This window comes from Hippocampus zosterae, chromosome 15 (assembly GCF_025434085.1).
Source record: "Hippocampus zosterae strain Florida chromosome 15, ASM2543408v3, whole genome shotgun sequence".
Classification (NCBI taxonomy): Eukaryota; Metazoa; Chordata; class Actinopteri; order Syngnathiformes; family Syngnathidae; genus Hippocampus; species Hippocampus zosterae.
The window spans coordinates 1,153,229-1,170,663 of record NC_067465.1 but is presented as its reverse complement, the minus strand read 5'-3'; the positions used below and the strand labels follow the sequence as shown (position 1 = coordinate 1,170,663).

The following is a 17,435-nucleotide window of genomic DNA, read 5'->3' as shown; positions in this document are numbered from 1 at the left end:
AATGTTCTTTTGTTTACCGATGATTATTATTTGAGCGATTTAGTAATTTGATTATTTCAAGTGTATTTATCACACTGATTTTTTTTATTTTTTATTTACTGGACTTATTTAGTCCATGTGTTCTGCTTCTTGTGTAATAGTTGCGTTATGCAGACGCTGCGTCTTTTTCACAACAATTAGTGGTCCGGATAACTCTGACGTGGAGGCCCTCCACAATGCGCGTGCCTTTTTGTTGATCTTCTTCGAGGGACTTATTTGTCCCACAAAGTCTGCCTCCTCCGTCTTAGACGATCTTGAGTTATGGTTTCCCTTTCTAGCAGACTTTTGACGTGTGGTCGCCCCACGATGTTGTGTGGGTCCGTGTTTATGTTCTGCAGCAATATTTTTTGTTGCGCCCAGTCTGCATTTTCGGAAGCCCGTCATTTAGCACGACGTGGAGACGGCGTCTTTTACAATAATGAGAGTTCTAGGAGACTGACGTATTGCGGTCGTCCCTCCACAAATTTTGCGCTCATGCACGATTATGTTCCAGGGTGACTCGATTGTTCCGCCCCGTCTGCCGCCTTCGTAATCAATAATCTTGCGTTGTATGGAGACGCCATCTTTAGCGGCGATGAGCGTTTTAGTTGACATGCCGTCCCTAAGTAATATTCTTGGAGACGCTGACGCATTTTGCGTCAATAATCACTTTTTATGCTGGAGGGTGAATGTCAAGAATGAACGAGTGCGACTTTTTACCAAGCGAATGAAGGGACTGCATTTTTTTTTTTTTTTTTTGCGCCTCTTCCACAGAGGGCTCGCAGGCTTTCCAACAGGTGGTCCAGGAGCGTCTGGCCGAGCTGCTGCGCGTCCTGAAGGCCGTCATCGCCAAACACCAGGCCCTCAACTCGGTGGACATCCTGGGCAAGGCGGGCACACTCATCGCCAAGGTGAAAGGTAAGCACCCCTGCTCTCTGTTTGAAAGCTCCGAGGTGTCACCCGCTGCCCGAGTTTGCATGTGTGCCATGACGGAAAGGAAACGGCAACGGTCCGTTGCACTTCAATCACACTGGAAGCATGGCAGCGCTCCAAACAAATTATGAGTAAACTGCAAATAATGCCGAGATTATTTATACGGCATCAAACTGATGATGAATACTGACTGTTGATTTGTGTGTCCAAATGGCAAAAATAGAAATTTGTTTTGCCTTACAGTGCGCTCCATTTTCTCTTGAGGAGAAACCGCTTCACAGCGGTTTTCATTTCAAACTTTTGATTGAAATACTTCAAGATCATTGAGGCCCAGCCTTCATTTTCCGTGATGGCGAGTGCCTTTTTTTTTTTGTGGAAACGACGTTTTTCAGGCTTCTGGTTGGCTAAAATGGCCTTTTGAGGGCGACTAGCACATTGCTTCCTGTCGTGGAGTATTTGTGAGCGCTGATGAGTAAGCGACGATGCTTGGTTAATGACGGGTGTCCTCGTCGCGCTTGGCGCAACACCTGCGGCGTCTGGAAGCCCGCCAGGGCGCATTTAGGACAAACACACGTTGGCCCAACCAAGTGGGAAAATAGATGCCACCCAAAAAGTTTTTTTTTTCCTTTTTTGCAGTGTGGGAAGTACTGGTTTGCACATCTGAGTCACAGTGCAGAGGTGTGCGGGTTTCGATTCCAGCTGCGTTGGGTGTGCATTTTGTCTCTGTGCCTTCGTGGCTTTTCTTCGGGTGCTCAGGTTTCCTCACACGTTTCAACAACACGCATGGCAGGTTATTGGAAGACTCTGAATTATCCCTCGGTGGGATCGTGTGCGCAAATGTGTGCGCACATTCATCTTGAAATATTGCCAAGGGGATGTGAACGGGTTTTTTTGGAAAGAGGTGCGAGGAATATAAAAGGCAAACTAACGAGAAAATATGAAACGTATTGAAGACCTGACTTTGTCGTTGCACAAACTAGGTGAGAGTGAATCAACGGTGCCGAGGGATGGGAGGGAGGTGGGGACAAGCGCTGGAATTGTTGTTCCGAGAACCACAGGATGTCCTGAGGAAGAAGCCAGTGCAGCGCACAAGTCGCTCGGCAGCGTTCGGCAGCGCTCCTCGAGAGTCTCCTCAAAAGGCAAAATAAAGCCTTTTTTGGGGCGGCTGGCGGGAACGTGCTGTCGTCCCGGAATTTGCCGGCGCGCAGGGAAAACGGCAAAAGCTTAAAAGAAATAAGAAATAGCGGAGCTGAGCCTTACGCATTCAAGGTTTTTTAAGGTAAGCCACAGAGTGACAGAAGTAGAGCTTTTGCGCGCGAGGGTTTCCTGTTCCAGCGCAGACAGGAAACGCAACGTCCAACGTCACCGACTGCCACTTTGGTCACAAACGCTGACGAAAGTGCTTCCTGAAGATTTTTCACCTTCGATGGTCCTCAACTTTTTGCTGCCAAACTCTTGAGGATGGGCAATTGCTAATGCTGTTTCACTGCGGATTATAAACACCCCGGACCAGATTTTTCCAAAGGTGACTCTTTGTTTTGACTCAATATCCTGAAGGGTTATGTCGAATTGTTGTTGGAAGAAAGCCACATGACTTGACTCGAGTCATACAAGCCGCCGGTTTTCCGATTTGCTTGGCGTGACAATTAATGAGAGACTCGACCAAGTTTAACTTGAGATATTCCTCAAACTTGACTTTGACTTGCCATCATGCAGAGCGAAGAGGCCACTTCATGCTCTCTAGTATCACGGAGGGAGATCTGAAAATCATTCCATTTTGATTCAAAAAACATTTTTTTTTAGATCAAAAACATCAAGAAATACTCAACGGGTAGCAAATAGAAGTGTGTCAGAAAAGTTCCAGGACTGGCGGCGCAGCTGCTCGGCCATGAATGCAACGCGGCGTACATCGGACACTTCCTGACCAACGACAACTTTCTCGTGCTGGAGCAACCTCCTTCCTTAATCTGGAGCCGTGGGATTTTTTTTTTCCCCCCCTTCCCCTCTTACCCAAAGGTGTCTCGTCAAGGGGACCCGTTTAGACGAACGACGTAGACGACAACAAGACGGCCATGATGCTGGAGCTGCACAGAAGCTCTAGCGGTGCATGAACACGGGCAAAGTGCGTTTGATATTAAAACGGGATTACTTTGAAGGGGAAAAAAAACTGCAGTTTGTTGTTTGGGTGTGAAAAATATAGTTTCGTGATTTGAGTTCTTGAACTTTTCTGGCACACCTCACATGCAAGATTGTATGACTTTGTTTTTGACTTGCTTCTCCCAAGTAAGGTCTTCACTCGACTTGCTTGAAACTTGAAGCTTAAGATTAGACACTTAGGACTTAGTCCAATCTCTGGAAGGAAACCTGAAGCTTTTTGGGAATAATCGCGTCTGAATTCAACACGCTCACACGACCACGTCAGTGATATTTACTTTTCTTTCTCTCCACAGGCATCAACTTTGACGACGTCAGATCAGAAAACCGAGACGGAACGTTTGGCGAGATTCATGCGTCCATCGACACCTTGGCGTTCACATTCGGCAATGTGTGAGTGTTATACTGTTTGAACTTTTTATTCCTTCTGAAGATAATGACAAGAGACGTTGAAGTATCAACTAAAGATGGCAAAATTCCTCCCTGGTGAGTTCACAGTCAAGTACAAACCCAATTCCAATGATGATGGGATCAACATAGCGGTCAATAAAAAACGAATACAATGACACAAGGTCCACAAATTCCAAAAACAATTTGTAATATGAATTTGTCAGACCACAGAGCACGTTTCCATCAATCTATGTCTTAACGCAAAGCGGTATAGCGTTACCAGGATTTTAACAAAATTTGAAGCAAAATGGTCGCAAGCTAAGCAAAACAGATCCATTTACGGGCTAAATTGATTAGTTTTAAAAATGGAAGATAACTAAATGGCAATTGTTTCATCACACCTGTGTGCCTCAAAATTGGTATGAGCACTTTTTTACAAGTTAAGGAACTGATGTTGGTGCTAAGGCTAGCGCTAGCGCAATCTCAGTCTGGTCCATGAATGTTGGAGATGCTGAAATATAAAATCAGGCCACGCTAATCATAGCATGCGCCTTTTGTTCAAGCCGTTGAAGCGTCACTTTGACTTAGACGCCGTTATTTTAAGCTATTCAATCGAATTTGTTTTGATGCTAAAGGCTAACCTATGATAAGCTCAGGTAATCAATTTATTCACTCAAACAGCTGTGTGTTGTTAAGCTGCTTTATCATATTAGTGTGGTTGAAAGCTGATACTCGCTCTTAAGAGTAAGAGAAGTTGTTTTTTATCCTTATTAATGCTAAACTGTTTTTTTGGGGGGGGGGGGGTTTTGTGCATGTGCTTCAGAGTTTCTGACTTCCTTATGGGAGATGTGGACAATGGCTCAGGGTTGGGGACCCCCCAGACCAGAAGAAGCAGGGTAAAGCACTTTTTTTCCCCCTCCTTCTTTTTTTTCTCCTCCCTTTCACTTGTTGTTTTTGTTGAAAGCTTTGTTCCCAGCAACTCAAAAAGCCTCAAAGACAAACTCTTAATTTGGGGGTCGAGAGCACAGCTGCTTCTTAATTGCATGTCTGTCTGCCTTTGCCTTCTTGTCACGTGAAATCGTGTGTCCCCCCCCACCCCTCGCCCCCCCTTTTTTCGCAGTCTTTCGACAACCTCGCTGCGGATCCCGAGGACTACGCGGCAGAGAAGAACGACCTCGCCGGTGAGTGGGCGTCGGCGTTCCATCGTTCAAGGGGCGTGGGATTGGCTGCGGAACGACATGTTTACGGCGTGTTTGCCGAGGGCAGGCCGACGTTGTCAACTTACGAGCTCCCGGCGTGATTTAGGAATGCCTGAGGCGGAGACCCGCCCTGTTATTTCTGCTGGACCACACGTTTTCCCTGCTGGCCCGAATGTCTGACATTCCGAGGCCTCTTCAGGATAGGCCCGAGTTGGATGGGAAACACATGGGCTCAGAGTAGAAGTGAGGTGTGGTGGTGGGGGGGGGGCTATTGTCTTTTTTAGAATATGCCAGCATTTTCACATCCTCCTGCCTTGTCATTTATCCGCTTCCTCGTGGCAATGTCCTTTTCTGTTTTCGCGTCTCTATCTTGGCATTTTTTCAATGGGATGTCATGTGGAAAAGTATCCGGGTATGAGTTGGCGTCTACCTGGGCCAAGATCTGCCATTTTTTTTAATTAAATGGCAAAAAGTCCTGATCACATCCAAGCAAGTCGGTCGCTCTTTCTTTGGAAGCACTTTGGATTTGTTTTGGTTTGTGTAAAAAAATACGTCATCTTCCCCCTTCAGGCCCAGACGTTCCTCTTTCCCGCGAGGAGGAGGTGGACCTGATACTGCTGAAGCATGATAGCGGGGTGGAGTCAGCCCTGCTCTACGCCAAAGCCTGGTCCAAGTATATTAAAGACCTGCTGGCCTGGATGGATAAAAGGGTGACCATGGGTGAGGCCTGCTCCATACACATCACACCTTTGGCCACCCTGGATCCTGTTCCTGCTGAACTGGTTCCCAGCCAATCACGGGGCACACACAGACGAACAACCATTCGTGTTCACACTCACTCACACCTCGGGACAATTCAGAGCGTTCAGTCGAGCGAGCCTGCATGTTTTTGGAATACGGGAGGAAACGGGAGTACCCGGAGAAAACCCACGCAGGCACGGGGGAGAACATTCAAACTCCACGCTGGACAGAGAGGAAGTCGGAATCGAACCCCGCACCTCTGCACCGTGAGGCGGACAAGCCAAGCGGCCTACGCCGTGCCGCCTGATGTGCGATCTTGCTGTTGAATTTCATGCGAAAACTGTCTGAACTGACATGTACGATCCTTTTGTCTTCTAGATGCGGAGTGTGCTAAGAGCTACGCCAAACTGGCCGAGTCGGCCAAGTCGCTGGTGACGCAGCAGGTTGTTTCATTTTATATTGCACGCACCTTCTTGATGAATCATCATGTTTTGCTGAGTGGATGGATTTAACGCGTTTACCAATCGCGCAGGAATACATGCCCTTTAGTGACGTCTACAATTCCACCTTCAAGAACGATGTGGAATATAACCAACTTCTTCTGCAAACCGCCATGGCCTTGCAGACCAATAAATTCATCCAGGTTGGGCAATATACGAATACACAGATTTTGTGACGGAACGTTTGGTGAACATTTGCGTGAGCGCAACATTGACTTTGGCCTTTTTTCTACCCCCTTGTTAGCCTCTCCTGGGCCGTAAGAATGAACTGGACAAACTGAGGAAAGACCTCAAGGAGCAGTGGCAGAAGGAGCAGAAAAAAATGGTGAATAGCACTCTGATGTATTAAAAAAATACAAGAAGAAAGCGTTTTACATTGTCTGTTTGTGTTCTATTCCAGCACGAGGCAGACGTGAGCCTGCGAAAGGCTCGGGCGCTGAAGGCCCAGAGGCAAGAAGAGTATCAGAAGGTCCGCTCGTCCACCAGCCGCTCGGTGGAGGAGCAGCCCGGCGCCGTCAATAAGCAGCTAGAGAGGAACAGGAAGTTGCTGGAGGAGGCCCTGCAGAGGGTACGCTCGCTGAACGCCGGGCACCGTGACCATGGTCGCTCCTTTTTGTATAACTCTTGACGCTATTGCGGCATTAGGCTGAGGAGGCACAGGAACAATACCAGAACAGCATGGCTGACGCGGGCGTCAGGAGGATGGACCTGTCCAATGTCAAACGCACCATCCTCACCCAGATCAGAGAGACCGTCTTCCAGTGCGACCTCACGCTCAAGGCGGTAGGACACGTTTGATTGTTGGCGGTTTGTTTTTGCTTTTTTTACTATAGTGGACATTTGTGTATAGACTGACTATGGCCCATAGGTACGATGTCATTGAGTTTCTGTTTGGGTTTTTGGTTTTATTTTCAAATGTCATGTTTTAAATTTTATTTTGTTCCTTTGTTTCATTTCATTTTTCATTTCTGTTTTTCAGTTTTTCCTTTTCCCTTTTAAAACATTTTCTTTTCACTTTACTTATTTTGGAGGTTTTTTTTTGGACATTTTATCGAAAGTTATCGTGCCACGCATGTTTCTGGAATGTGGGACGAAACCGGAGCACCCGGAGAAAACCCACGCAGGCCCGGGGAGAACATGCAAACTCCACACAGGGAGGCCGGAGCTGGAATCGAACCCGGTACCTCTGCACTGTGAAGCCGACGTGCTAACCACTTGGCTACCGGGCCGCCCGCTTTTGTGATTTATTTTATTTAAATTGTTCATCATTTTTAAATTTTCCAATTATTTTTTTATGTTAACCTTTTCTATTTCATTTTTTTTTAAAATTTCAGATTTGACGTCTCTATTTCAGAATTCAATTGTACTTACATTGCAATTATTCATTAATATTTTTATTCATTTCGTTTAGCTTTTTTTTGGGGGGGGGGGCTCAAATAACAGATAACAAATACCCATTCTCATATGATATTTCGATGACATGTCTCACTCCAAACTGAGGATGCCTAAAATGGTTCAAAGTAGAAGTCGGGTCTCTGATAACATGATGTACCTAATCAAATGTGCCTTTATGCTCTTGTTGATTTTATTCTCTCATCGTGGCCCACCCACCCTTCCTGCTTCCAGGTGACAGTCAATTGGTTCCAGATGCAACACGCGCAGATGGCGTTGCTTCCCGCCCACCTCCAGGCACTGAGTGACGGCGCCAAGCTGTACGAGCCCGGCGAATGCTACTCTGAGTTTGTGCGCCGCCTGCCGCGACATCTGCCCAGAGACCGTGTGCACTCTGACTCGGTTTCTTCAGACGGTGCCAGGTATGGAACCGGAACTACCTCCGTTCATAGACACTGTTGGTAACCAAAACAGCAGCACCTACAGAGGGGCTCAGATGATTTTTAAATTTTTTTTTTTAAGGGTGGAGACTCATGCTTATGATTTCCCTGCGCAATATTTAACAGTCCTTCGTCTTTATGATAATATTATGAAAATGCCTCGCACGTCTGCATGCGAGTAAATAAGCTTTTCTCCCCTTGCCGATATTTGTGTTTGCTATATAACAAACTAAACCAATTTTGGGACCTTTCCAAGCATTCCTATAACAAAAAAGAAGATAGGACAAATGAAAGCACTTTTGAGTTCTTTTTTTAAGCTTTTTTCAGGTTGGGAAATGAGAAAATTGTACAAATTAAAGGACACTTTTGGTGTAGCGCTTTTAGTGAGCGTGTCATCCGTGTGGTGGGGTTGTTCTTGAATTCTGTGTTCAGAAGAGTCACAGTGAGTCAGACCGGGAGGAAGAGCGAGAGAATGTGAATGTGCGTTGGCCTTCCTCTCAGGAAATATCTGTGGCGCAGGCTTGAATGCAAGCGGGCAGATTGCGAGTGTGAGACTTTGCCTCCTGCATTTCCATCCAAACACACTGCTTCCCACATACACGCTACCCGTAGGGAAACATTACATTCACCCGGGTTTACACACACAGTTCCACGCTTGTAACGTGTGGAAATGCGTGTCGAGTTTTTGGGGGTTTAAAAGGGTTGGATGATGATGATGGTTTTTACTATTATGACATGTAATTAACTTCCTTTGGTTTTTGGCATTTTATCCCCAAATGGCTATTGCGTCAATCGTCTCTATGGGGAGTAGGTGCTGTTTTTTAACCCCCAAAATTCAAACACCATAGCATCTATAGAATCCATATCATACAAAGTATCTTTTGTCTTCATTTGTTTCAAAGTACAACTCGGTTTTTGTTGTTTTTTGAGCATCTCCACGTTCGAGTTGTTCATTTGAGCTCACATCAGCTTTGTTTACGGAGCGCTTAAACACTTGCTGTTATTGTGTGTGTAGTAGTAATACTATTTCTTCAAAAGAATAACTGACAAAAGTTTTGAGAATTTAAAACTTCTGAGGTTTTCATAAATAACCTTACAAAATAAGAATATGAAAAAAAAACAACTTAGAAAGTCTGGGATATTTTTTTCTTTTTATCAAAATATAATGAAAATATATTTTCACAATTTGTGTTTTTTAAACTCACAAAATTTGGGGCCGTATGTTTTCTTATTTTTATTTCTTATTCTTTTTTGATTTTTTTTTCTTTAAAAATATGCATCGATCATACATTGCCTTTTTATTGATGGTTTTTTTTTTTTTTTTTTTTTTGAATGAAAAAGAGATTAAAAGGGCCTGCCTGTTTTTCTTTCCTTTCCCACGCTTGGAAAAAAAACCCCATCCATCTCCCAAAAGGCTTCTAAAGTGTTTACATTTGAGCAGAGAGGCTTCGGAGCTCTCAAGTTTAGCTGTGAAATGACTTGGAGATGAAAGCGAGGACAAACCTGGCATGCGTCGTCGCATGTTGAATGGATGTTCCTCTTTTATGTAACGTGTGTGGCAAACCCTCATCAAAAGCAACATTACCATCTAATGCTCTCTCTGATGTTCAAACACAAATTAAAAAAAAAAAGGGGGGGCTTCTGTCTTACTAGCTTTAACTGTCTTTGGGTCTATAAGATATAATTCGTCCATAGATGAGAGTGTGAAAGGGGGTGTGACTATTTGTGCCCTGTAATTGACTGGTCTGTCCTGCAGGTTTGTGTTTGCCAAGCGGTCGGTGGGCAGCAGCCACTCCTCCCACGGCAACCTGTCCCAGGCCTCCCTCACCTCCTGCGACGTTCTCAGCGGCGACGAGGTGGACAGCCCCCTGCACCGCCGGCCGGGGATCGCCGCGCGCCGCTCCAACAGCAGCACTGACATTCCAGGTCATCGTCTACAAAACGGCGCAGGAGCGGCGTCCGTTTCCCCGTGACGCGCCGCCGTCGGGACTAACGGCGCTTCCTGTTCCCGCAGAGTCGAGGAACCAGGCGCCGCCGAGCCGAGCCTGGACCTCCGGAAGTCCGGGTAGCCAAGGCGGGATGTGCAGTGACTCGGAGAGTGCGGGGGGCAGCAGTGAGTCCAGGTCTATGGACTCCCCTTCTGCCAGTCCAGGTATGAATAGAAAAGGGGGTCAAGAAGGCCACAGTGCATAATTTAGCAATATTTGTTGACGTGTTTGATTTGCTTTCGCGGCGGGCCAGATCTGGCCCCCGGGCCTTGAGTTGAACATCAGCCATCTGCTGTATGTCAAGCGACGTATCGTGAGACACGATTCACAGTCGTGTTTAAAATGTGTCAACGTAGGTGATTTCAAGCGACGTCTGCCCAGAACTCCCTCCACTGGCACCATGTCTTCTGCTGACGACCTGGATGAGAGAGAACCCCTCTCACCTTTGGACAATGGTATGACCCACCCACCTCATAAATAATACAATGTATTCTTTCAAGTGATGTGCTAAGTGCTAAGTTCCAAAAGAACAGCCAAGAACATTTGCCGGACTTTTTGTCAGTGCTGTCCCCACCTTTTTTTTTTTTTGCGCCCCCACCCCCCAAAAAATGGCTAAAGAACTAAATGTTAACACTTGGTTGCCAATGGACAATGAAGATCCAAAAGTTCCTAGTTGCATACCGGAAATGCACTAAAAGTGTCTCAGAGTTAGCCTCACCCTCAGGAACCTTGACAAATGAGTCACTCCCCGCTCACATCACATTCTTGGTATTCTTTTGTCTCTGAGTCAAGTTCGTTGTACTTCCCATGATGGTCAGCTTTCGAAAAAAAAAAAAAAATGTACACCTCTATGATAATAGAATTGACACATATTTTATAAGTAGAACCTTATCCTGGAAAAAAGATACAAGCTTTTCTCACAATATTACACACATTTTTTTCAAAATAAAACACCTCTGACTTTAGAAAAAAATGTCAAATGCATCTCGACAAAACAACATGTACAAAAACAACGTGAACAGAAATTTATTTATTAAAAAAAACATCTCGGATCACGTCTGCTAAAATCGTCCACATCCTTAGTTAAAAAGATCATTCACTTCTACCAAGGAAATAACTTTTCTTTGAGTTTTTCGTGTTTTCTGAATAAAATCAAGAGAAATGACTACGGCCGTTATTTTAGGCCAGCCCCCCCCCCCCCTTCCCCCCTTTCATCTGAGAGTCCTCTTATTTTTGGCTCAACTGGACTTCCTCTATCTGCCCTCAACTCCCCATCGTCAGAATGAACGTCCTCCTCCCTTCTATTCAGGTCTGGCCGAGATGGTGACGGAGACGGCCAGCTCTCCCGGGCCCTTCCGGAACGCTCAGATGTCCAAAGCGGCGCAGACGCACAAACTCAGGAAGCTCCGAGCGCCGTCCAAGTGCCGCGAATGCGATAGCCTGGTGGTCTTCCACGGAGCCGAGTGCGAGGAGGTAACGTACGGGCCCCCGCGCCGTCTTCATCGAAAGAACCTGCCTCAAATCCCCCCCCCCCCCCTTGTTCCTCCAGTGTTCGCTAGCCTGCCACAAGAAATGTCTGGAGACGCTGGCCATCCAGTGCGGCCATAAGAAGCTGCAGGGCAAGCTGCAGCTCTTCGGCATCAACTTCGCCCAGGCGTCCAAAAACAGCGCAGACGGGATCCCCTTCATCATCAAGAAGTGCACCTCTGAAATCGAAAGCCGCGCTCTCAACATTAAGGTGGGACGAAACCATAACCATTCAGTTTTAAAAATAGCCCGGGTGGCACAGTCACGTCTCGTGACGGTCGTGTTGTTGTTCACGTGTGCTTCGATGAGAACTCGAGCAAGCTGCGGAATTGTACTTTATGAAAAGGAATGAAATAAAGAAATGGAATGTCAAGAATTGAAGTTTGAACGTCATGATTTCGTGCCGTACTTCAGTGAGGCTCCTCCTGGTATGCACGCCGTGGCCACAAGGAGGCAGTACAAACGCTTAATTTTTTAAAATACAATTCCGAATCAAGTGTTTATATCATACGGTGGCCGTAATGAGATACAATAAAAGGAGTACACTGTTTAGTACCTATGCAGGACATAGGGGCAGGAAAAAATTAAAATAAATACACATCATGCAATTCTTGATGTTACGTTTGACAGGAAACTTCAACCGGAAGTAGGAATGAGCTTTTCAAAGCAAGCACTTAATCACCGTCAAACTGCCGCTTGTTGTGAAGTTCCCTGCCACCGTAGCGAGCGCTCATAACTCAAATCTTTGGTTGTAACTCAAGACCACTTGTTTGTATATCGAAAATATTCCGAAACAATTGACCAGGTTGTCTTTTGGGTAGGGCATTTACCGCATGAATGGCGCCAAGTCCCGCGTGGAGAAGCTGTGCCAGGCCTTTGAGAACGGCAAAGACTTGGTGGAGCTGTCGGAGCTGTCGCCGCACGACATCAGCAACGTGCTCAAGCTCTACCTGAGACAGGTGAGGGAGGCCACACAATCGGAGGCAAGTTCCCAAATGGCTTGGAGCAAGCAATCTGATTGGACGATATGAAGCGCTTTGGTCTGCCTGCCACGCCACATGACGTTTTGTTTTGTTTTTTTCCATTGTGACACTACTAGAATTTTATCCTGACAATACAAATGTTTCTGAAGGCTATCTTGAAAATGGAAACCGCCGGAGAAAAAGTGAGATGCTAAAAATAGTCATTTTACAATACATATAGATTTTTTTTCCTACAATTTGACTTGGAACTATACTAGGTTTTGTTGTTGTTGGTTTTTTAGACATTTGTTGAATGAAATGCTAATTTGTATCCTGAGGAAATACGTTTTGCCATTATACTGTATCCGGATTTTTGGTGATATGAGATTTTACTGTAAAATATTAAAAAAAAACTTTAACTTGAAGAAATAAAACTACCCCCACCCTCCCTTCAAAGACACATTTCCCTGTAATTTGCATTTTCGTACTTTGGAAGAATGGAACCAAAATGTAAAAATAGAAAAAATATATATTTTGAGCTAGAGAAAGTATCATCAAGAGAAAATCACTTTTTCTCATGACGTGAATGTTTTTATTTGGACCATAATTCTGTTTGAGACAATTTAGCTTTTCACCTTGAGAAACGATTACTTGTTTTTTACTTGAACAAATTCTAAAAGAACAGACGATGCCATTCTTGTAAATCCAAAGCATTTTATCATCCTACTATTGAAACTACCCCACCTCTCCGCCCCCCCCCCCCCCCCCTCCCCTGCTGCTTTCCTCATGTCTCCTCATGGAAGAAATCTGTCTTAGCTTGGAAAAGTCAATACAGGTGACCTCTGTTGTTTTGTTTTCATGGATACTTCCCACCGACGCCGCATTGAACGTCAACGCGGTTCGCTGAGCCGCCTCGTGTGGCTTTTTCTTTGTGCGTGCGCAGTTACCGGAGCCGCTGATCCTGTACCGCTACTACAACGACTTCATCGGCTTAGCCAAAGAGTACCAGCGAGTGGTGGTGGAGAAGGCCCAGGAGAGAGAGACCGACAAGCCCGGCGGGGCCGCCGTCCGCCTCAACCGTGTGGTCCTCCGCATCCGGGACTTGCTCCGCCAGCTGCCCGCCGCTAACTACCGCACGCTACATTTCCTCGTGGCGCACCTCAACAGGTAGCCTCGCCTCAAATGTCAAATGACTCGGTTTGTTCGCCCTCCAAAGCACAAAGCATCCAAGTTAGATTTTATTGTCGCAATATTGCAAGTTTTTCTTGTCTCATAATTCCAGACAATATTCAGACCTTTTCTGCAAATGCACTTAAAATGTCATCAGATTTTAGTGCTGTTCTATTACAATTAACTTGTTGGTGTAATATAGTAAGTAAAGCTTTTTTTTTTGTCTTTTTTGGAAAATAATACTTGATACTGACTTGAAAAAAACAAACGTTTGAAAATTGAAAAAAATGTCTTCAAAATAAGTAAAATTTATTGTCATGTTGTTTTTTTAAAAAAAAGTCTTAACTATGCATTTAGTCTTTCATCTTTTTTTCCTAATGACAAATTCTCATTGTATTACAACTTTTATTTTTTATTTTTTTAGATACAATTTATTTGTGTAATGTAATGAACCCCCCCTCACACACACACACACACACATTTTGTTTCCTTCACAAATGAGAAAAAATTTTAACAGCAAAACATAAAGCACACACCCAAAAAAATGAATTTGGTAATATTCCTTTTGTTCTAAACATGCCAATTTTTCTTGTAATATAGTTACTTTTCATCCAGGAGAAAAAGTGTCAACTTTCTGCTAATATCACGCGGTCGGTCGGTCTTGCGCAGAGTGGCAGAACAGGCAGAAGAGAACAAGATGACGGCGAGCAACCTGGGCATCATCTTCGGCCCCACGCTGGTGAAGCCGCGGCAGGCGGAGGCCGAGGTGTCCCTGTCCTCCCTGGTGGACTACCCGTACCAGGCCCTCATGGTGGAGCTGCTGGTGCGACACTTTCCGCTGGTCTTTGACGCCCCGCCGTCGAGCGAGTCGGATGCCGCCGCCGCCGCCGCCGCCGCCAGCCAGACGTCGCCTGTCCTCACACCCCAGGAAAAGCTGCAGCGCCTCAGCAGACATTCTGCCTCTCTGACGGACATTAAAGAGGTACGGCTTCCGTTTCGGAAAATGTGTTTTGCTCACCTCAGGTGGAAGCTGCAGAAACGTGACTTTTCAGGAGCGCTTTCTCAAGCTAGTAGCGTGACAACTGTGACCGTGTGAGCATTCGCCAAATCAGCTGAGTTTCAGTTTCTACCCCCCCGTGCAGAGCGCCAAAGTGTACAAGAGGTTCTCCTCCGTCATCCCATCCTCGCACATCCTGGACGAGGTCCAGGAGGTCCAGCCGGGAACCGACCGGACGGACTCCTCGGACGGCGTCAACGGTGTGGATGAGGTAGCGGGCCCGCGGCGGTCCGGGCCAGCTTTGGACCGCGCCGACCCCGCGACCGCGTCGGCCACCCTGGCGTCGATGGTGCAGCTCCGAGCCCATCGCGCCCGATCCTCGTCCCGACCCATCAGCCTCCCCGCGACTGCGGAGTCCGCCGACCCGCCGAAGGAAACGGCGGGAGAGGAGCCGGCAGAAGCTCGCGCCGGCTCGTCGCGGGTCAGCGCGTACTACATCACGCCATTTATCGACACTCGGGCCATGCAGCGGCGGACGTGGGACAGGAAATACAGACATTACGACGTCACACCCAGGACCGCCATGATCGTGGCTAAGCTGCCCGCCGCCAGCGCCGCCGCCGCCGTGCCGGCCCCCGCCGGCACCGTCAGCACCGTGTTCCCCAACAACCCCTACGCCGTGTCCGTCAAACCCGCCTGGACGTCCGAGCGGGACGAGCGGCCGTCGTCCGGCTCATTGTTGACGCTCAGACCCCCGAGGACTCTGCAGCCCCCGCCGGGGACTTTCTACAAGCCCCCCGTCGGCAGGGCCGGGACGCTCCCCAACCGGACCGCTACCGCCGCCCCCACCGCGCCCCCCAGCCCGCCGCGCGGCCGCCTCCAGACGCAGGACTCCACCGACAGCGCCATCGACGCCGGGGCGGCTTCCCTGTCCCCCCCGCAGTCGCCGCCCCCCGGCAGCCCAGACGACCCGGACCCCGGCGAGACCAAGGCCATCTACCAAAGACTGCGATCTCGGCGGCTCCAGGAACTGGAGCACAGGGAGGCCCATTTTGTCTGAGAAGTTTGATCCTGCCGTCAAAAGCGGCCCGAGTGCTAATATATTCCCCAAACTTCACTTTTATTCCTTCTTTGTGTCCCCCCCCCCCCCCCCCAAGTTTTGCTGGCATCCTGCAATGCACTTAAGCAGCTTTTATACTCGGAACGTTTAAGCTAAATGTGTTTGTAGCCCTTTAAATGGTGTCGCGTTGTTTTCTTACAAAGAGTGGATGGGCCACACGGAAAAGAAAAACTGCTTCCATTTTTTTAAAGAGAGAGAAAGAGAGAGGAAAAAAATCAATTTCAAATTTTGGGCAAGAAATTTATCCTTTTGTATTTTTGGGAGGAAAAAAAATGGGTTCATTTTTGTGTGTGTATTTTTTTTCAGAAGAAATGTCATTCTGTTTGTCGATGGAAAAAAATGTATTTGTGAAAAAGAAGTTCAATGATTTGACATTCGTTTTTTCATCATAAAAAAAAAGCAAATATTTTTTCTGAGAAAATAAAGGAATGGATAATGAATGAGTGGCCAATATTGCAAACAGTTTTCTAACCATTTATTATTTTCTGGGGCGGTGTATTCCCCCCTCCGACCCACCCCCAATTCCCCTATTTCATGAAAATTGTATATTTGAAGGTTTATTAATATTTATTGCCATCAAAATTGTGCGTCCAATTTTTATTTTTCAGAGGGAAGAACAACTATTGTTGGAGAAGAATGTTTTTTTTTTTCAAGAACAAATCTCTATTCTGCAGCAAAACGTACAACCGTAGGGATGTTAGTTTTATATTTGTTTACTTTTTCAAAAATATAAGACAGTATTTGGAATGAAATGGATATTTTTCAAAACAAACGCTTGAGAGAAAAAAGTATTTTCTTGAAAAAAAAAATATTTTCCCAAAGTTCAATTTGTTTTTTGTTTTTGAAGAACAAGTTGTCAAATTGTATTTATTGAGGGTTTCTTTGTGTGTGTTTTTTAATTCTAGAGGGAAAAAAAGAGAAGTGGAGGAAGGTTCTAAGAAATCTCTTGGCTCGATAAAGATGAGATGTGTATCTTTAATAAAATACAAGTACAGTACTTAATAATTGAACTACTTTTTTCATATTCTACTCTTATCACACCTTTGAAGGGTTTGTGTCGATGAATTGGATTTCAAGGACAAAGAGAAGAAACCCAATAATTTCCATAAAAATAGTTTTTGTGGGACTTTTTTCATCTTGAGAAAAAAAAATACTGTACTACTTTTTTTAATGTCAAAAATACGATTTAAATCTCTTAATTGGTACAATTTTTACCTTGAGAAAAAACCCAGACTTTTTCCTCAAAAAGCACAATTTTAACTTGGTGTCATGGATTTCTTTTCACATTTGTGACTTTTTTTCTTAAGGAATTCTCTTCCCAATACGACATTGTATGGGTTTTTTTTCATTTGTTTTCCGTGTGGCTCCTTGCTAGCAATACTGCCATGACTGGTACCTGCTATTGTCAATATGTAAAGCATATTTATGGTTTGTTGTTTTCCTTCTCCTTCGTACTGCATTTTTTTTATTTTGGGGGGGGGGAGTTGCGTCTCCCTGCAATGGCGACCTCATACATGACGTGCGGCACTTCTCGCCGCAGATTAAAGGAAAGAAAAAAAAGTTGTTTCCTGGTAAATATTTGGTTTCTTAGAGTCTGTACAATTGGACAATTGATGTTTTCCCTGCCCCATCGTTGTGATGTTGCATCACACTCTCCGCCTGATTACCGGTGGGGCCCGAGGAGCCTTGTTGAGCCGCTCAGCCGAATGACTCACCTCGGATGTGTCGCGTCAGTCACGCACGTCCAGGAGACATTTTCCTCATAGTATTATTGTACCTTAACAAAGTTTAAAATATCATAAACATTTTATGTATGAGAAATGTACGGAGCCCATCAGGGGACATGGAAGAAAAAAAAAACAAGATTGCGATATCGCGCATTCTTTGCGAGGGAACGCAAAGTT

At 45.8% G+C, this 17,435-nt stretch overlaps 1 protein-coding gene across 4 annotated transcripts in view; it reads left to right on the top strand.

Moving 5' to 3' along the window:
* The window catches only part of LOC127616133 (rho GTPase-activating protein 29-like), a 36,115-nt gene extending 20,144 nt beyond the window's left edge, over window positions 1-15,971 (top strand). The window contains exons 3-22 of one of the 4 annotated variants that reach the window (XM_052087559.1): window positions 793-936; window positions 3,402-3,498; window positions 4,319-4,391; window positions 4,616-4,676; window positions 5,265-5,414; window positions 5,814-5,878; window positions 5,968-6,078; window positions 6,180-6,260; window positions 6,336-6,503; window positions 6,581-6,718; window positions 7,562-7,749; window positions 9,524-9,693; window positions 9,782-9,919; window positions 10,112-10,210; window positions 11,065-11,228; window positions 11,305-11,493; window positions 12,104-12,241; window positions 13,188-13,411; window positions 14,084-14,396; window positions 14,557-15,971. In XM_052087559.1, the coding sequence (XP_051943519.1) occupies window positions 793-936; window positions 3,402-3,498; window positions 4,319-4,391; window positions 4,616-4,676; window positions 5,265-5,414; window positions 5,814-5,878; window positions 5,968-6,078; window positions 6,180-6,260; window positions 6,336-6,503; window positions 6,581-6,718; window positions 7,562-7,749; window positions 9,524-9,693; window positions 9,782-9,919; window positions 10,112-10,210; window positions 11,065-11,228; window positions 11,305-11,493; window positions 12,104-12,241; window positions 13,188-13,411; window positions 14,084-14,396; window positions 14,557-15,471 (3,626 nt within the window). In that variant the 3' untranslated portion in view covers window positions 15,472-15,971. Of the gene's footprint in view, window positions 1-792; window positions 937-2,010; window positions 2,477-2,513; window positions 3,074-3,401; window positions 3,499-4,318; window positions 4,392-4,615; window positions 4,677-5,264; window positions 5,415-5,813; window positions 5,879-5,967; window positions 6,079-6,179; window positions 6,261-6,335; window positions 6,504-6,580; window positions 6,719-7,561; window positions 7,750-9,523; window positions 9,694-9,781; window positions 9,920-10,111; window positions 10,211-11,064; window positions 11,229-11,304; window positions 11,494-12,103; window positions 12,242-13,187; window positions 13,412-14,083; window positions 14,397-14,556 lie in introns of those variants that run through there. The other 3 variants (XM_052087562.1, XM_052087560.1, XM_052087561.1) reach the window with 3 other exon arrangements.
* The last annotated feature ends 1,464 nt before the right edge of the window (window positions 15,972-17,435 follow it).